The 17006-nt window shown below is 42.6% G+C and overlaps 1 protein-coding gene across 3 annotated transcripts in view; it reads left to right on the forward strand.

Annotated features, from left to right (window-relative positions):
• The first annotated feature begins 266 nt into the window (after positions 1–266).
• gabrg2 (gamma-aminobutyric acid type A receptor subunit gamma2) overlaps positions 267–17006 on the forward strand; it is a 47501-nt gene continuing 30761 nt past the window's right edge. For 2 of the 3 annotated variants that reach the window (XM_034606600.1, XM_034606601.1), the window contains exons 1-3: positions 267–882; positions 8249–8388; positions 13654–13721. In XM_034606600.1, the coding sequence (XP_034462491.1) occupies positions 767–882; positions 8249–8388; positions 13654–13721 (324 nt within the window). In that variant the 5' untranslated portion in view covers positions 267–766. The remainder of the gene's footprint in view (positions 883–8248; positions 8389–13653; positions 13722–17006) is intronic. The other variant, XM_034606599.1, reaches the window with a different exon arrangement.

Consider the following 17006-nt stretch of genomic DNA (forward strand, 5'->3'; position numbering starts at 1 on the left):
TAACCATGACATAACTTTCAGTCTCTCATCATTAACCTGTTATACCTTGTGTATCACCTTGTATATTTAATTGTGTTATTTAGTGGTAATTACTCTCACACCAGTGGGCGATTGAAGATCACTTTAAATATAATTTTGTATATTTTTTTCTATGATTATATTTAAAGAATATCCCTGTTCTGGTGTTTATAAATAAAAAAACAAATGAAAACATTTTGAAAAAAGCAGCAAACTACAGCTTTTTCCTCCAGTTGTGTGCAGCTTCCGCCTGGTGAGACCACGCATGTGTTGATCGGTGCTGCGGCAACGTGCATCGGCTCCTCTCTGACCCCGGAGTTAATCTGCATTCAGACCGAGGCTCCGCTGCTTCTCTCCCGCTGCCTGTTATTAGAACTGGCTCATTACGAGGAGGGGGCTCCGTCGTCAGTGGCAGGTTTTTCAGGGCCCTGCTCTGCTCTGGATTCAGAAACAGGCACGGTTAAAAAAATTTTAAAAAAAAGGAAAAAGCCGAGCGATCCCAATTCAAGCCTTCGACTCGCATCGCTTGTGTTTTGGCTGATTTCATCCCCGCCGCGCGTCCGCCTCGGGTCTAGATCTGCAGACCCGCCGCTGCATACGCGCGTAATGTATCGTTGAGAGGAAACACAGTGAATAGACGGACATCTGCACAAAAAGCAAGAGAGAGAGACACTCAGAGAGAGAGAGAGAGAGAGAGAGAGAGCGAGAGAGGGAGCGAGCGAGAGAGAGAGAGAGAGAGGAAACGAAGATGGTGATGGTGGCTTCACCCAGTTTAGCCTCCAAATGCTCGGCAGCAATGGCGAAGCCTTCCCTCCCCCTGAAGCTGCTTCTCTGGGTGTTTATTGCCGTTAATCTCCCCACAAGGTAAGAGACTGACGCGTGATATTTCCTCTTTTAAAAAAAAACCTCCATCGTGTGTGCGCTCCGTGTTCGGGCTGCGTGTTTGTCTTATATGTGCTGTTTCCCCCCCCCCCCCCCCCCCCCCCCCCCCCCTGCGCCTCATCCATGTAACGTTAACACAAACCCCGCTATTCGCACGACCGCAGCTGAGATTTGCCTTTAGCAGAAAAAAGCAATGTGGTGAAAATAGGGCCTAGATTACAGGTGTGGATTTAACATGGAGGTGTGATATTGTGTGTTATGCGCCGCCACAGCGACACAAGCATCGGGTGCATCATCATATTTTTTTTTCCATAACAGAAAAACCGAAGCGACAAACAGCTGCACGGCCACAAACATTCCTCCGTGGCCATCAGGGCATTTAACGCCGATTTGCAGGTGTATATTTCTATAAGGTTTGTCCAGTGTGTCTGTGACAATCTGTCCGGTGTTGGAAATAGCTCAGTGGCTGAAGCTAAGGCTACACACAGTGTCTGCTAAGCTGTCTTCAAGGATCAGGTCTATTCTAAGAGCCTCAAAGCCTCATTATTTTAAAACGCACCGGTCGCATAGATAGATGTCCACAGTGGTCAAGAGAAGTAGCCTGTGAATGAGGACACACGTTTGATTCCCCACGCATTTGGAATAATAAAGAAGAAAAAGGCTTTTTTCAAAATGGCAGACAATCACACAGAGAATACAAGTGTAAAGGCACAATAAGGACAAGGATAACACATATGGCAGAGCCTTGTTTTCACAGAGAGAGAGAGAGAAGGGGAAGGGGAATGGAGCTCCACTTCAGCTTTAAGGCGCAGGTTTTGAAGGGGGTTGTTGATGGAGGCTGCTCGGCCGCCCCTGTCAGGACATTATTCCCGTGTACTCAGATAAGAACAGTCAGGGGGGGAAGCGGATGGTTAGGCTCCTCGCTTCGCCGTCCTCCTGTGCTGCTGGAGACTGAAAAATGGAGGCAGATAAATCAGCCGGCGCTCAATCACCGTCTTGGCGATGGCAGCCACGGGGGCCCCCCCTGCCCAGCCCCCCATTGTCAGGCCCTGTGCATTTCTAATTGTATGCACCCGTGTAGCGTTCACTGCATGCTCGAGTAAACACTGCACCTTGGCCCAATTGGATTACGCCCAGCATTGAGATGAATGGGCAGGTTATGGATGTCACAAGTTGTGCATGAGTGACTGAAGCTTAATCAACGGAAACAGATCAATGCCAGTGACATGTGGCTGCTTCTTAAATAACAACAACAGGGCTGAGTGAGAGCTCTCCTGCATGAAGGTTATTTACATGGCTCAGAACTTGTCATTATCATCCGCGAGTGACAGCGAGATGTTCCTTCTTTTTTCTTAAAGTCCTGGCTCTATGAACAGTGATTAAAAGACAGCTGCATTGTAAGTTGCATCGGAAGTGGTCTGTGATTCATGTATGAGACCTCTTACATAAGACATCTCTCAAGGCCTCGGGCACGCTTTCAGTAATCTATGCTACTTTGTGACTCATTGACAGTTACTATGTGTGGCGATGCCCACTTGCATCACCATACATTCAAGCACAGTGTGCAGCCGATTGTCGTTTCACATGTGTCAGAAAAATCACAGCATCCAGGTTTGGCACACAAACACACCTCTATGCTAACCGTGTTGGTACAGAGGACATTTTTCGGTGCACGTGTTCCCGGCACATTCAGGGTCATGGCAGGAGGAAGTGATGTCAGAGTGAGGAAGCTTTTGTCATGCTCCGGTGATTCAGTTGTGCAAACTCACCTCTATTATTTCAGATGGCAGGGGAAGTTCATTACATAACCACAATTTGGAACACACTGAACATTAGTTTAGTTTTATAACTGCACTTGAATACATTTGACTTCTTGTTTCTTATGAAAATATATAAAATATTTATCTTAAGATTGTAAATAACAATAATCACAACTGATAAAAGTAAATATAAGTTTATAATTTTGAGCTTCTGTAAGTGGCGATGATGTGAGACACATTTTCAGTGGAGAATCAATTACAATCCAACTACATGAATTCAACCCTGACTCCCACCTGCCACTGGTTGCATCCCAGTCATCCCAGTTTGCGCGATTCATTACGAAATGGCCACTGTCTAGAAGTGAGCTGAGCTACTCTAAAATACCATCACATCCTATCTGCCTGTTGTCTTCTTTTTAAGATAATTGGGACATGTACACCATCAACTTGTCATGTATCCCATAATGACTATCCCCTCATTATCGTCTCAAATGTAATGAACTAGAGTTGATAGTGTACAGATGTCAAAGCTCACACAGCGGCCTTGGCTTTACAATTTAGAGACAAGGATCACAAGAAACCTGAAGTAGAGTCGCGGTTACTGGGACATAACATGACTTTTTATTACAGAGCTAAAAGAGTCTTTTCACTAGGACCAATATCTGCTCTCCTCATATCACTGTCCATAAAAGACTGTGGATTAATATTTTAAGCTTCTTTTACTCCAAAAGGGTTCGTGAGTTTCTTTCAGGATCTTTCAAGTACACAGCAGGTGAATCAAGGATACTTTTAAAACCAGCCCATTGAAGTTATGTGTGGTCATCTAGTTAGCCTGCTCTTACATGAGATAACTTGTTACATACATTCACCATAGCATGTTGACTCATCCTAATTCACTGCAATATCTCCGTTCATGTCAAGCTAGAAAAAGTTACAAGCGGGATTTGACCCTTCTATCACTTTCTTATTAAACATGCCGTTTAATCCACCAAGTAAGGCTTGATATCATATTCATATTTTATGTTGCCGTTATGGTTATGTTTACATCTAGTACATTTACAAAAAAATCTACTTTTTATGTCAGTAACATCGCATTTAAACATTCCAATAAATTACTGATTGGACCTTTGAAGATATTGGCACCATTATGACTTTGGCCAAATCTGTTTTACTGTAGGTCACAGAAACAATTCAACCTTGCATGGCACTATAAACTAATATTTGTGATCTGAATTAGATCTGGACTGAGTGGAACCTGTACTGGTTCTCTCAGTCAGAGGTCAGAAAAGAAGAGCAGACCTGTATGTGAGCTTAACCTGCTTAACCTGCTTTGTATATTTTTTGCAAAACTGACAACTTGACTAATTAAACCCTGAGTGGATGTTAATGTTTTTTTTTAATGATTACAGTTTGTTTATTAGTGAAACATAATCTTTTATTAAAGGCAGCGCTTGTGAAATGAGCTCTGCGGCTATAAAATGATGAGGAAGGCTGGTTTGTTGTGTTGTTGCCATGAGCGCAGCACCAATTTCGTGTTGGGTATTAATAGCAGGATTCCTTTATTGGCTACAATATATAACATGCAAAGATAATAGCTCAAGGGAACCAGATGTGGATGCTAATGGTTGGCACGTTGCTGTAGATGATATTGCATCATTTCCCTCCTTAGATCTCATGAATATGGTATAGTGCTGCCATACAGGCCAGTAGCCGTCAGATTTACCTTGAGCCTCAGCGTACCCTCAAGTTCAGCCTGTATCGTTGATCACAAGGCCAAAACACTTGATGACGCTAAGGTGCACAACTGAAGTTATGTCCCTAGCATCCGCTTGTGGCCACAAACACCTGCTTACATCTACTGGTAGCTGGTAACTTAGATTGTGCAGAAGACCGTACAAGGGATATTACCCATCATGTCCTGTATTCTAAAATGTAAAACTGCAGAGGACGGGGATTGTTCTCTGCTACGTTACATGAAACCTGAGATGAGATTTCGTGTGAGATTGGCTCGATGGCTGAGACAGTTGTTTACTGTTGCATACAGAGCAGGTGGAAGTGGTTCTCGTGGATGCGCAGGGTGGAATGCATGGAAACTATCAGATCGGCCTCAATACGGGTAGCTGTGAGCACAACACTCAACTCCAGGACTCTGCATCATTAGATACACGGACACGGTCATACATATGCATGAAAAATAAACACAAACACACAGCCTCTTGTGCACATGCGCGCACACTGGTGCGGACCTCTCTGTGGGCCTTCAGGTACCAAATTAGCAGGCAACCTCAGATCTGCCTGCAGTGGAGAACACATGGCTCTGCCTTTGATCTGCTCGTCTTTGGAGCATTTCCATATATACAGAGCAACTCTGCAGGATGAATATAGATGATAAAACTGCAGTAACCTAAAAAAAAATTGTTCAGGTTCTCACATCCCTCTCTACCGCTGCCTCCTCTACGGTCCATGTCTGTCTCTCTGTCTGTGTCAGAGACAGGCTTTCTCTATTTTGAATAACATATATCTAAAAAGGGTTTCAACCTGAGTAAAAATAGTTTAACATTTAATGTTTTTGGGCTCTGGTGTTGTGATGGAGATGGATGGCACTAAATGAAGTCTGAGAAAGCGCGCTGGTCAAAACATTATTCCTCGCACCCAGCCTATGAACACGAGAAAGCTATCAGGGCTTCTGTCCTCGTGCTTTACCATGGAAACAGTGTTTTTTTTTGTCTTCCTCTCACCATTTCCATTTTCACCGTTCTTTATTATTTCATTGAGACGTTGCTTTTCCTCTCGTTGCTATAAAGCCCTGATGAAAGCTCGCTCTGTTCCAAGGTTGCTCTTTTGTGCTGCTGCCACTCTCCCTGATCTGATCCAGTGGTTGCTGGAGGTGTTCGAGTGATCCAGAGCTGTGACAGCTTGAGGATTTGACACAATCCACCTCTCCACCACTTCTCTCTTTTGTCTCTGCAGTGTTTGTGATGCATTATGTGCCTAAATTAATCCGTGTTATTTATCAGCTGCAAATACACGTTTGCTCTTATCTGAGACGCAGTGTGTATGTAATTAGAAAAGTAGGCCTCTCTCATATGCACATATTAGGGATATTCCACTAATAACAGAGGCAACATTCGACCCTCTTAGTGCAGATGACATTATATGATGCTAAGTCTGTACTGCCATTGTCAAGGTAGCATGTTGCCACTGGAGATCATATTCCTCCATCTTCTATCCAGGGCTCTAATGTGAAAGAAATCATTTACCAAGATCATTCCTGTGCTTGAGAAAGTAGAAAAATATGTATTGCTCCACCATAGTGGTATTGGTGGTCGGGGGCTCTCGAGGCATCATTATCTTTTCACTCTAAGATGTCTGACATGGGGACGTAAACGGAGGAAGATTGACATCTCCTCTTCAGCTTTCGCAGAATCTTGGGGGCCCTAAAAAAAACTCTTTTATGATCCAACATATATTTCTGCCTCCAAGTTCTCAAACTCTGACGTCTAAGAATTTATTCATCATTTTTTTTTGGGAGTCACTGGATTGAAAATGGAGGAGAGGTGTAGCTGCAGTTCTTACATTGGGGTCGAGGCAGGTGTGTGGGTGGAATATTAGATAACATTTTGTTTTCAATGTTAAACTATACTCTGCAGTAATTGAACAGTAATATATCTTATTAGTAGAGCAATATTTACCGTACTCACTAAGAAAGTATTCGGTTGTAGTAGCAGGTGTGGAAGTAGGTGATTGGACAAAGATTTGACAAACTGAAAGGAGTGACATTCATTTTTAACTTGTCCAATTTTGTGATATGAAAGACACGAGGTTAAAAAGAGGTTATTTCGAACCTCTCACTGGACGGACCATTTCGTCACATTCCAGTTTCTGAGAAGTTAAAATAGCCTGGAGTTACCTCGCTCCTTATTTTACTTCTTTGAAGCCTTGTCACTTTTGGATGGAAGATAATAAAAAGGCAGAACATCTCCCATTGACAGAGACTTTGATTGAACTTGTTTCAATCTTGACAGAGGAGGAGCTTTTTTTAAATGAATCTTTTCAGGTGTGAGTGTAACTTTACATCGAATTTACTTTACATTCATGTGAACATTGCCTGTTTTAACTATGGTAAGATTACATGATCACATTACCTTAACTGGTGCTGTGTGATAAAGCCAAAATCCCCCAAATCTGAGGCCATTTCACATTTTCTAACCTGTGTAAATCAGGGCCATGTCTTTGCTGATATAAGGTTTAAATGGCAAGTGTTGTTTCCTTCCATCTTTGTGATTCCAAAGGTATGAGCTCCTCGCTTTGTCTCTGCCGGTCACGCTCTCTCTCCTGTTTGCACTCGCTCCATTTCCTGTTCACATTTACTCTCTTTGTTTGTGTTGCCCTCAATCAAATCCTGCCAATTCCTGCCTGCACCTGAGTTGTGTGGAAGAACGCAAAATGAGAAAAATATTGCTGTTGACAGTGTAATATTAGGCACAACAAACAACATACACAGATGTTTAATAGTATTAAATGTTTTTATACAGTATGTGTTGAGTGCACGGCGCTAACCCTAAACATCAACAGCACATCTCAATGGCGAAAAACAAGTGTTAAAGGCTAAACTGATGAGTCACAGATTACTGTGGCTTTCAAATGTTGTGGTGATGCACTTATGCTTACACTAATGAAAACGGGCAAAGAAAACTTAATATATTGAATTATCTCATTAAACCATGTAATGGCTTCTTCCCTTCAGAGATAGCATCAAGTCCATCAACCAGAAGCTGTCTATATGTCTATTTTCTATCCTCTTACATGTTGATGTGTGTGTGAGCCTTGTGCCATTTTCAGGTTATATGATTGATTTGTGCTTATGTAAGTTTTACATCTCGGCAGCCATCGAGACTGAGAACCACTGAATTATGAACAATACGATTCAGATGTCGTCCTATGCGGGGAATGCATAGATCAAAAGCAAATAGGTTCGTCCCTTTCATCTCATCAAACATCAGATAACACACTGTTTGTCTTATGTGCGATATAAATACATGAAGGGACTGGTCTTGTAACGTTGGTGGGTTCTTCACTAAAACATATCTGTGTTCCACTATAAAAGAATAAAGATGTCTGAAGAGACTCTACTCTTTTTGCTCAAGGTGGCAACGGTGCAAGAATTTAGAGATCTCAAGGTGAAAAGAACTGTTTAGTGTAGACTGGTGCATAAAAAGGAAACAGGATTTGCTGGGCAGACCAAAACAGTGTATTTGATTAATGAGATCCTCATAGTGTGAAACTATTGCATTGAAAATGTATGTTCTCCATCACGTGTGTTGCGCTGAATTTGTACCGACTGTGTGTGAAATAACCGAGACAAAGAGGAAGGGGAAGATTAATCTCGGTGTGGGTGATGAAACGCTCAGAAAAATGTCCCAAGTTTATCTCCAGACCTTTGGTTGAGATCTTCAAAAGACTCGTCACTCGCTGTGTCTCGCATCTCCCAACATGTCTCTGTGAAGAAAGCAGAGCAAGTGCTTGCTCTCCATTTAAAATAAATTATTGATTGCATTTCTTCCTCTCTCTCCCTCTGCTCCCCGCAGCTCCTTCCAGAATGAGGAAGACGATGAGGCGACTAACAAGACGTGGGTGCTGACTCCCAAAGTGTTTGAGAGTGACGTCACACACATCCTAAATAGCCTCCTAGATGGATACGACAACAAACTCCGACCCGACATCGGAGGTGGGTACTGATTTTTCTCAGATGATCTGTTCAGTCACAGAATCCACACTGCAGTCAAACACAAACATGTGCTTATGAACTGACACAGGCTTATACACATGCCCTTCACCCATTAGGTTTAATGAAAATAAGGATGGAGCATCTGTGATTTCCAGAAGGGCCTGTCATCTTTTCACTTGTGAGAGGACGGCGTGAAGCCTGACACACTAGTTAATGAATCCCAAAATATACCTCCCTATTTTTTTTAATGCCTCTTTAACTCAGTCACATGAATTGGACTTAAATCTGAATATAGTCATGCATCTGACTTTAAACTGCAGTTTAGAAAAAAGTGATTCATGGCTTCACTTGACAAAGATGCATCGGACCGGTCTACTCTTAGATGTAGAGCATTCATTAGTTCTGTAAATGTTTTTGAATTTGGAAAAACATGCATGAGTTGGACTCAAAACATAAAGTGTGGGATTTGGACTTGACTTGGAACTTCAAGACGGGACTTACTCACGAGTTGCTTCACCTTTATTGGTAGCCAGTAATTAGTCATGGCAACCGATATGTATTTGAATATCTGTCGTGCAGATCTAAAAAATGTTTGACTTCTTATGTAGAAGTAAAAAAAGCGATCGGCCAGTTGTATAGTAGGATTTGCCTGTTCACATCCACTCACTGCATTCAGGCTGCAGAAACTGAACAGAGGATTTACTGCACACAGCAGACAGTTCATTATAATGACAGGCTGGGCATTATAAAGTGTCTCTGTGTTCGCCAGTGTCTACTCTATGTGTGTGTTGTGACATGCCATGGATTCTTATAAAGTGCCTGTACCTGTTTTTATTTACATCCATGTGTTACAGTCGGGATCTCCGTCTGTCAAAGTCCCGCAAGCTTTCTCTTTTCAATGTGAGAAGTCGACAAGTAGCTTACTCCCCTCGCTGTGACAGACAGCTGGGCAGGGCTCTCTTGTCTGCACAAGAGCACATATATTCTAAAGCCTGTCACGTCCAGCTGCAAGTGCAGAATGGGGAGATGTTCAGCATCTTTGAATACGTGATTCATGGGTCAGTATTCCGGGGGAAACTGGTTTAAATCATAATGTGTCACACACACTCTTATAGAATGATAAAGATGTACCGCTCTCTATATGACAGCAGTGAATGGCCTCTCCATCTACTGTGGTGCTCATGCTGGATTGGGGGAATCCGACGAGTGCGGCATCAGCGCTAAGGATAGTTTGAAAAAAAATGCCTCCGTTTTATCAGCTTACGTCAAAGAGTTACAGTTACTCTTTACATTTGTCTCCTTCGGCCTATATTTAATTGTATTTCTTGTGGTGGACATGGGGAAAGATGTACAGCTCGCACCCTAGAAGCAGCAGAGAAGGTCGATACTTTGATGGTATCTGAGGAGCCAGGGGTAACATTAAGTGCAGGTAACCAGTAAATTGTGTTACAGGATTTCTGTGGATAAAAGAACAAATCTTCAAAAGAGCCTGACTCATTTGGATTTTTGGGTACTAATGCCGATACTAATATTAGAGGGTCAAAAAAATTCAGAAAAAGGTATATCGGCCAATAAATGAAAAGGATCCAACCCTAATATATTGAGCTTAAATAATAAAATGTAGTTTTTCAATTTCTTATGATTTCTAATGATCAAAGCAGGCAATTTTTCAACTGCCAAAATATTCCGCATTGCGTATCCTGTAAAATAAAAACACGGTCAGGCTCTAATCTTTAATAAGATATTCATGAGCCACCGATGCGCAATCATTTCCTGTTAGGTTTCTTTTTTTTATTTTTGTTTCGGTATTTTTTTCCCCATTTTCTCTTGATTTGAAATTCACCGTGGTCTTTGCTGCTACACTTACCCCACCAGTGACATAAGGACAGAGTACATGTGCTGCCTCATCAATTTCACATCGGACTCTGAGAGGTTTATGCTATGCCGCCCCCCCTCCCCAGATTCCAGCCCCTCCTGACCTAATGCAGCTTTAAAGTACGACCAATGAACTGAAGGAAATGATGGTGCAAGATAAAGGAGCGGAGTAACAGGGCTGTATATAGTAAATCCCCATTGCGCTCAACTGCCTTCATGGCATTTCCATATACTGCATGATATGCGCATCACTGCAGTCCATACCATGTGACACGTTCCACGAGGGGCATCATCTTTATTCTTAAGACTTTAGAAGTGGGCTTCTGCTATAAATTGAAGAGCAGCTCATATCTGCTTTGAGGTGCAGCTTCAACCCAGAGCGCCGCTGCGTCTTAACCATCTTCTTCAAACGCGCTGTGATCTCGCTCTCTCAGCGTTGGTCCTCTAGCCGCTGCCAAGTTGCTCAGCTACAGAAGGATTATAATTAGCCGCATCTGAGCCACCAAACCAATCAACCAAACAACCAACCAAACTGAGGCGAGGCAAAGTTTCTCTTTCACTCCGCAGAGCAGTGAAATGCCGGGGATTTAGATTCACCGCTGATTGTGCCACAGTTTCCCTTTGAAGTCCATTGTGATGCTCATTAAGATGCAATGACCCTGCAGTCTGTAGATGTAAACCGAAGCAAATAGGACAGAGACAGTGAGAGAGTAAGAATTTGAAAAGGCCTTATTCTAAATACATACATAAAATAGATGTTTATGTTTAATAGAGTAACACTGAGGGCACAAAGCTATTGTGCAGAGAGATTAATGGATGTGATAAGCAGGTCTTAATAGGGTTCGGTACCGAAAACATACACGGTTGGTATCTACAGGACTGAATCGCGGCGCAAGTTTTGATGCCTCATTTCAGTCCTATGTGCTAAAATAGTTTCTCTGCTTTCAGGCAACATAAACATCACCGCACATGCCTAGTTAACATTACACTTTACTCTTGTGGCAACCCATTCCTGACATGGCTCCGGCAGCACTTAATGTTAGCCGGTAGCTGCCTCAAACCAAAGTCGACACAAGAACAAAATGCCTCAAGCTAAATGGCTTGAAGCTAAGAAAAAGCATCAGTTCTGGCACAGGAACAGATTTAAAAAGTTTTGATTCAGCACCGTTATCGGATAAAACCCAAACATTACGCAAACCCCAGGTCTAAATGATTGAAAATGCATTTTGCTGCTCTCGATCATTTGGATTCTTTTTGCTAATTTGAGGATCCTTCTACCAGGAAGCCTGTGGTGGGTGTACTGGCATTTATCATGACGCCTCAAACAATTTCAGCACAGCCACTTGATGTTCACTTGCTTCTTGGAGAGATGTTTCCTGGCACCTGTTTGGGCGTTTATGAAAAGAACACTCTTTGCAGTTGGCTCCATACAATAATTATTTTAGCTTTTAAATCCTGTTTATTCCAATGCCTGTGACTTAATATGAGATTGTGCTAATAATGCAGTCCAAGCTTGTATATTTTAGGCGTTGCTTTTTCAGTTACATAAATACTAATGATGCCAAGGGGATGCCAATAATATGCGCTTTTATTCTTAGCCACTCGCTAATATATCCGGCCAAAAGCAACACCAACTTCTGTGTGCTTGTTCAGGTACATGTGTGTGTGTGGGGGGAGTGGGGGTGCAATGCACGCCTATGTATGCCTGGGAGTGACATGAAAAATGGATGCAAACCTGCACACTCTGCCCCCGTGTGTCTCTCACACTCACTATAGCTTTCAAGTCAATCCCAGAGGCCGCGCGAGTCCTCCCTCAGACATTACGTCCACTCATCCATAAACATACACATTAGACGGCAAAGTGTAGAAGCTGATCCAGACAGAGCACGGAGGCCCATTTGACACCAGGCTGCCCAGTTCCTTCAGCCATACTTTGTCGGACATCTGGCCGTCCATCTCACTAAAGCAGGAAAGGCAGCTGACGCCAAGCGGTGTAATACACGGCGGTGGACAAGCAAAGATTATTTATTTGACACACGTAAAGACATCCACGTGTTTGCATTTGTTTACTGGAAAGCAAATTTTAAAAACCAATAATTGCAAAGTGACATTTTCCCACTGTAGCTGCTGCTCCTGTGTCGTGTGATACATTTGTCCCGTTGATCTCTTTCAGCCAAGAATTGTCATCTTGCATCAGCATATTTATGATTATAACCAACAAGTGCGTCTCTTTGTTAGTGCAAAGCAAACAGCAGCAGGTCTGTGAGTAAAGAGAGTAAATGATTCACAAGCCTCCAGCATGGAAGGACAGGAGAAAAAAAAAAAAAAGAGGGTTGGATGGGATGTTGCACCGGGCACAAAGGTATTCTGGTAAATGGGTCAGGAGTTTGGCCATAAATACCGACTAAGTGTGCGGTTCATTGGCAGAAAGCCTGTTTGAAGGGGAAGTCGGATGTACCCAGGTTTCTATTTTGTCAGCACAATTGAACATATCCTAGCAGAACCCCTGTAATGTAATACAGTTCTGTAGATGTTGAATGGGGGTCCATTTTATTCATGAAACTTGCTGTGTATAGTTGAATGGAGTGAACAGGAGTCTTCCTTTAGAGGCATTTTTTTGTCTAATGCTCGTCATTAGCCGCGTTTCGACCAAAATCGCCTCGAACCTCTGGTCCCAGGAACGTTTATCAAGGAGCTGAATGGTTCCTGCAGACCATTTCTCATCTGCGTTTCCACCACGGTCTAAAGACCAGGGGAGATTAGGCAAATTAGCCTGTTGATGAATGAACGACCGACAGCATCAACAAACTGCTCTCCTCCGGTCCACCAGGTGGGGGTAAACACGGAGTGACATTAAAACAACAGTTAACATGGAGGAGATTCAACTCGTGCTGCTATTGATCGGAAAAGAGACGAGAACCAGGAAGAAAGCCAACTCAAAACAGACAAAATGCCAAACTTAGGAAACTGATGTCACGAGCTATTGCTATAGAATGATCGGCTGAATTAAAACTTGGGTGTCCTTGACCAATCAGGCATTTTCATTGCTGTGAGCCCCTCCCTAAAGGTTCCAGCACTTTCTTAAAGTGCTACTCTCCTGGGGATAGTCCCAGCGGTGGAAACGCAGCACTTGTAGTGAACTTGACTTGACAGTGTGCAGTACCAGGTGTTTCTCTACCGAAAACTGAGCAGGGATGTTTGCCAACAACTTTATAGTCACACACATATTTATTTTCCTCTTGTTGCTCAATGATGATGATGATGATGATGATGATGATGATGATGATGATGATGATGATGATGATGATTATGATGATAATGACAAAAATTTACAATAATCTTGCGCATGATAGATGACTCATCCCCAAATTGTCCTGTGCTTCTTTGCAGTCAAACCGACAGTGATCCACACAGACATGTTCGTCAACAGCATCGGCCCAGTAAATGCCATCAATATGGTAAGTAGCAATGAAATTTGATGTTTGTGTGTCATTGTTGTTATTTATACTGATACTGGATGTATAGCTTATACCTATACATAGTAGGGAAGTATGTCTTTGGCCTCCCTCCCTCCTCAGTGAGGGGAGAGTATCAAGATCCAGAGAGTCCTTCTCTTCTCTGGCAGCGATTCAGTGACTTGCTCAAGCACACTTCAGCAGGGCACAGGCTTGCTGTCACCGCGCTGCCCCACTGCCCTTGTAGTGTAGCAACACAAAAGCACAGGTCTCAATCAGCTGCTTAACCACTGCATTGGCCTTTGCACCGCAGTGGATAAATATGGGTCCATTCCACGTGTCGGATTCCATTAAACACCTCTAAATCTGAATTAGAACACTCATTAACAGCTAACCAGTTGTGTTGCTCAACACACGGGCCCGGGCTCAAAGTAGCATATTTGCAAATGACTGTGTGCGCTGGCAAATCCGCCGATGTTCTCACTTTTCACTTGCCAAGACTTGCATCAGCTGCAATCTGAGGTGTCACCTGTTCAAGGTCTTTGCAGTTTCTTCAGAGAAATACAACAATTTGTGATTTTCCTTGGACCTGGTTTGATTTATTTTTTTCTTCAGGTGTTTTGATTGATTTCGGTCTGTTGTTGTGGTTAGTGACAGATTAAATGTGGACTGGTAGCACTACGTTTTTGCAGTGTTGTTCATTTTCTATAAACATTTGTCCATGTAAATATGCGGGGATGATTTTTCTTTTATAAATACTATATCAGAACAATGAAATAGTTTTGCTCCCATTAGCTATATAACATAACATTGCTATCAACAAGGACATGCTCTACCCATTTTGTAAATTTCAGTATTTTTATGGTTTTATTTCCTGTCAGTGGATTTGGTATGTGTTCCTGTCTGGTGTTTATTTAGTGTACTTACTGTGAAGTATAGAATACAACTGTTAAAATATTGAGAAAACAGAAGAAAATATGTTTTAACCACTTTAATACTTTATAAAGCTTTTTGTGTGTACAAGGCCAATCTGTGTAACATTTGATGAATATTTCTTGTACAAAATATTGGAGCCTGACATGGATTTTTTGGGGGATCAATGCTGCCACCAGTAACAATAATGTATAATACATTTTCCAATATAGATATATCAGCCAATACACACACACACACATATATATATGGAAAAGAAAATTGGCAACGACCCCTCAGATGTTGTTATCAAGTTGAGGCTTGATATTTTACAGTTTTACCATAAACTTTATTATACCCGTTTATTATCCATCCATTATCCATACCACTTATCTTTCTAAAGGTCACAATGGGCTGGAGCCAATCCCAGCTGCCATTAGAGAATATCACCTAACATAGACCCGATACTGATATGTCTGTGAAAGGCTCATTTTCATCAGCTAACTAATAAATCGGTCACGCGCTCACAAAAATATACATCAGTTCCAGCTAGTGTTCGGCTGAAGAACTGGGAATTATCAGTGTATTTCTGAAAATGAAAATAACAATTTTAGAGTTGAGATTTAGAAATGCAGAATTTCAGCTGGCAGATTGCGACAGGAAGACCCGCGCCCATGATGCTCTTTTGATGAGCGCTGGTGAAGTTGCAAATAACACAGTATCAGCAGTAATGGAACATTTAGCCGTCGTGCTGCTGTCATGACTGAAATAGGCCAGGACTGGCTGTGTGATAGCGGTGAGGGGAAAATGTTTATCCGAGGGAAGGAAAGAATCATAAATTGAGTGTCTCGCAAAACTCACATCAGCATTGTTTTATGTGTCATTGTTTTCCTCTGCACGTCCCCGCTGAGAACCCGTTTCTATTGTGATTCTGCAGAGCTGTCTGCTCTACATGGCGGTGGCGTTCCATTTCACTTAGTCTTAGCTGCGACGCCCACTCTCAATAACTGCAATTCACAGTGAAGTTGAAATTGATGGGATCAGGTAGAAAGTGTGTATATTGTGCACACTTGAGGGAGTCTGCATGCATGGGTGGGCGTGTGTGTGTGGGCGTGTGTGTGTGTGTGTGACGAGGGCATTCTGCTGACATGAAAGGTTGACTGATTGCTTTGCATTCATATGTAATCAACGAGTTGGGGCCAGCGCATTCACGCCACCGTGTGACAAACGTGGTGAGGTCGGTACAGAGAATAGGCCGACGGTGGGGGGGGGGGGGGGGGGGGGGGGGGATCTAGGCACTAACACTATTGGAATTTTTAATCGTGTGTTAAGGATCTTTGAAATAATTTTCGTCTCGTGCGAGTGTGAACGAGGGGCAAGAGAGAAAAAGAGAAGGAGCGAGAGGAAGATCAAGGTGTGAAGAAGAGAAGGAATCGTAAATGAATGCTTTGCAGCCACTAGAGACAAGCGCTTCTTAGCCGTTCTCAGATGTTTGCAACCGTTCGAATTGAAATAAGTGTGATTCTGTGAAAAGATCCCAGAGTATATATAGGTTAAAGAAAGAAAAAAAAAAGATGTCTATATCTCTCAGCAGGGCCCAGTTTTAGGATCCTAAGGCATTCAATCTCTCTCTCAACATTGGATCTAAACTGTATATCTGTCCTTTGTGGGTGGAACAAAATAAGGCGGGGTTGGTAGGAGGGTTGTCGAGTGAAATTGTTGTTTTCAAATCTCGTTTAGGACTCTTTGGCATGGATTTTGACTTTATTGTTGGGCTAAGCTTTGTCAGGAAGTTAATGCCTCTATGCCCTCTTGCTCACAAATCCCCGGTTGTTGTTTTTTTTTTTTCTCTCTCTCTCTGTCTCTCTCCTGCTGTACATCACTTTGAACCATAGGGCTCAGCCATCGCAAGTTACACAATGAATAAGAAAAACTTTCCCTTCCTCTCCTTTCCCTCGCACATCAGTCCAGATTTGACCCTGCTTCCCTCACCTCGTGTTATGTTCTAACACGGCCCTCGCCGGGACCGAACCGGAGACAGAAGGTTTTGTTAGGCTCACGACAAAGCAGCAGGTTAAGAGGTCAGATAAAACTCCAGCCAAACAATGGCACTTTTTAATTGCACTGTTGAACATTTAATTTTCAGGCTGAGGATGTCAGATTGGGCTTTTTTCAACAGGAAACTCTTTGGTAGTGACAAAGGGACTTTTTTGCCGAGGCTAGGAAAAGTATCTTAAAATGTGTTCCTGCATTAACTTCCCACGGGTGTAGGAACAGGAGGAAGCTTTTAGAGCACAGGTTTTTGATTTGATGGGATCGCATCTTGCAGTTAAAAGCCGCGCCGGTGACAGCAGCGGCTCCCAACAATGCTGTTTT

Source organism: Hippoglossus hippoglossus, chromosome 14, assembly GCF_009819705.1.
Source record: "Hippoglossus hippoglossus isolate fHipHip1 chromosome 14, fHipHip1.pri, whole genome shotgun sequence".
In the NCBI taxonomy this organism is placed as follows: domain Eukaryota; kingdom Metazoa; phylum Chordata; class Actinopteri; order Pleuronectiformes; family Pleuronectidae; genus Hippoglossus; species Hippoglossus hippoglossus.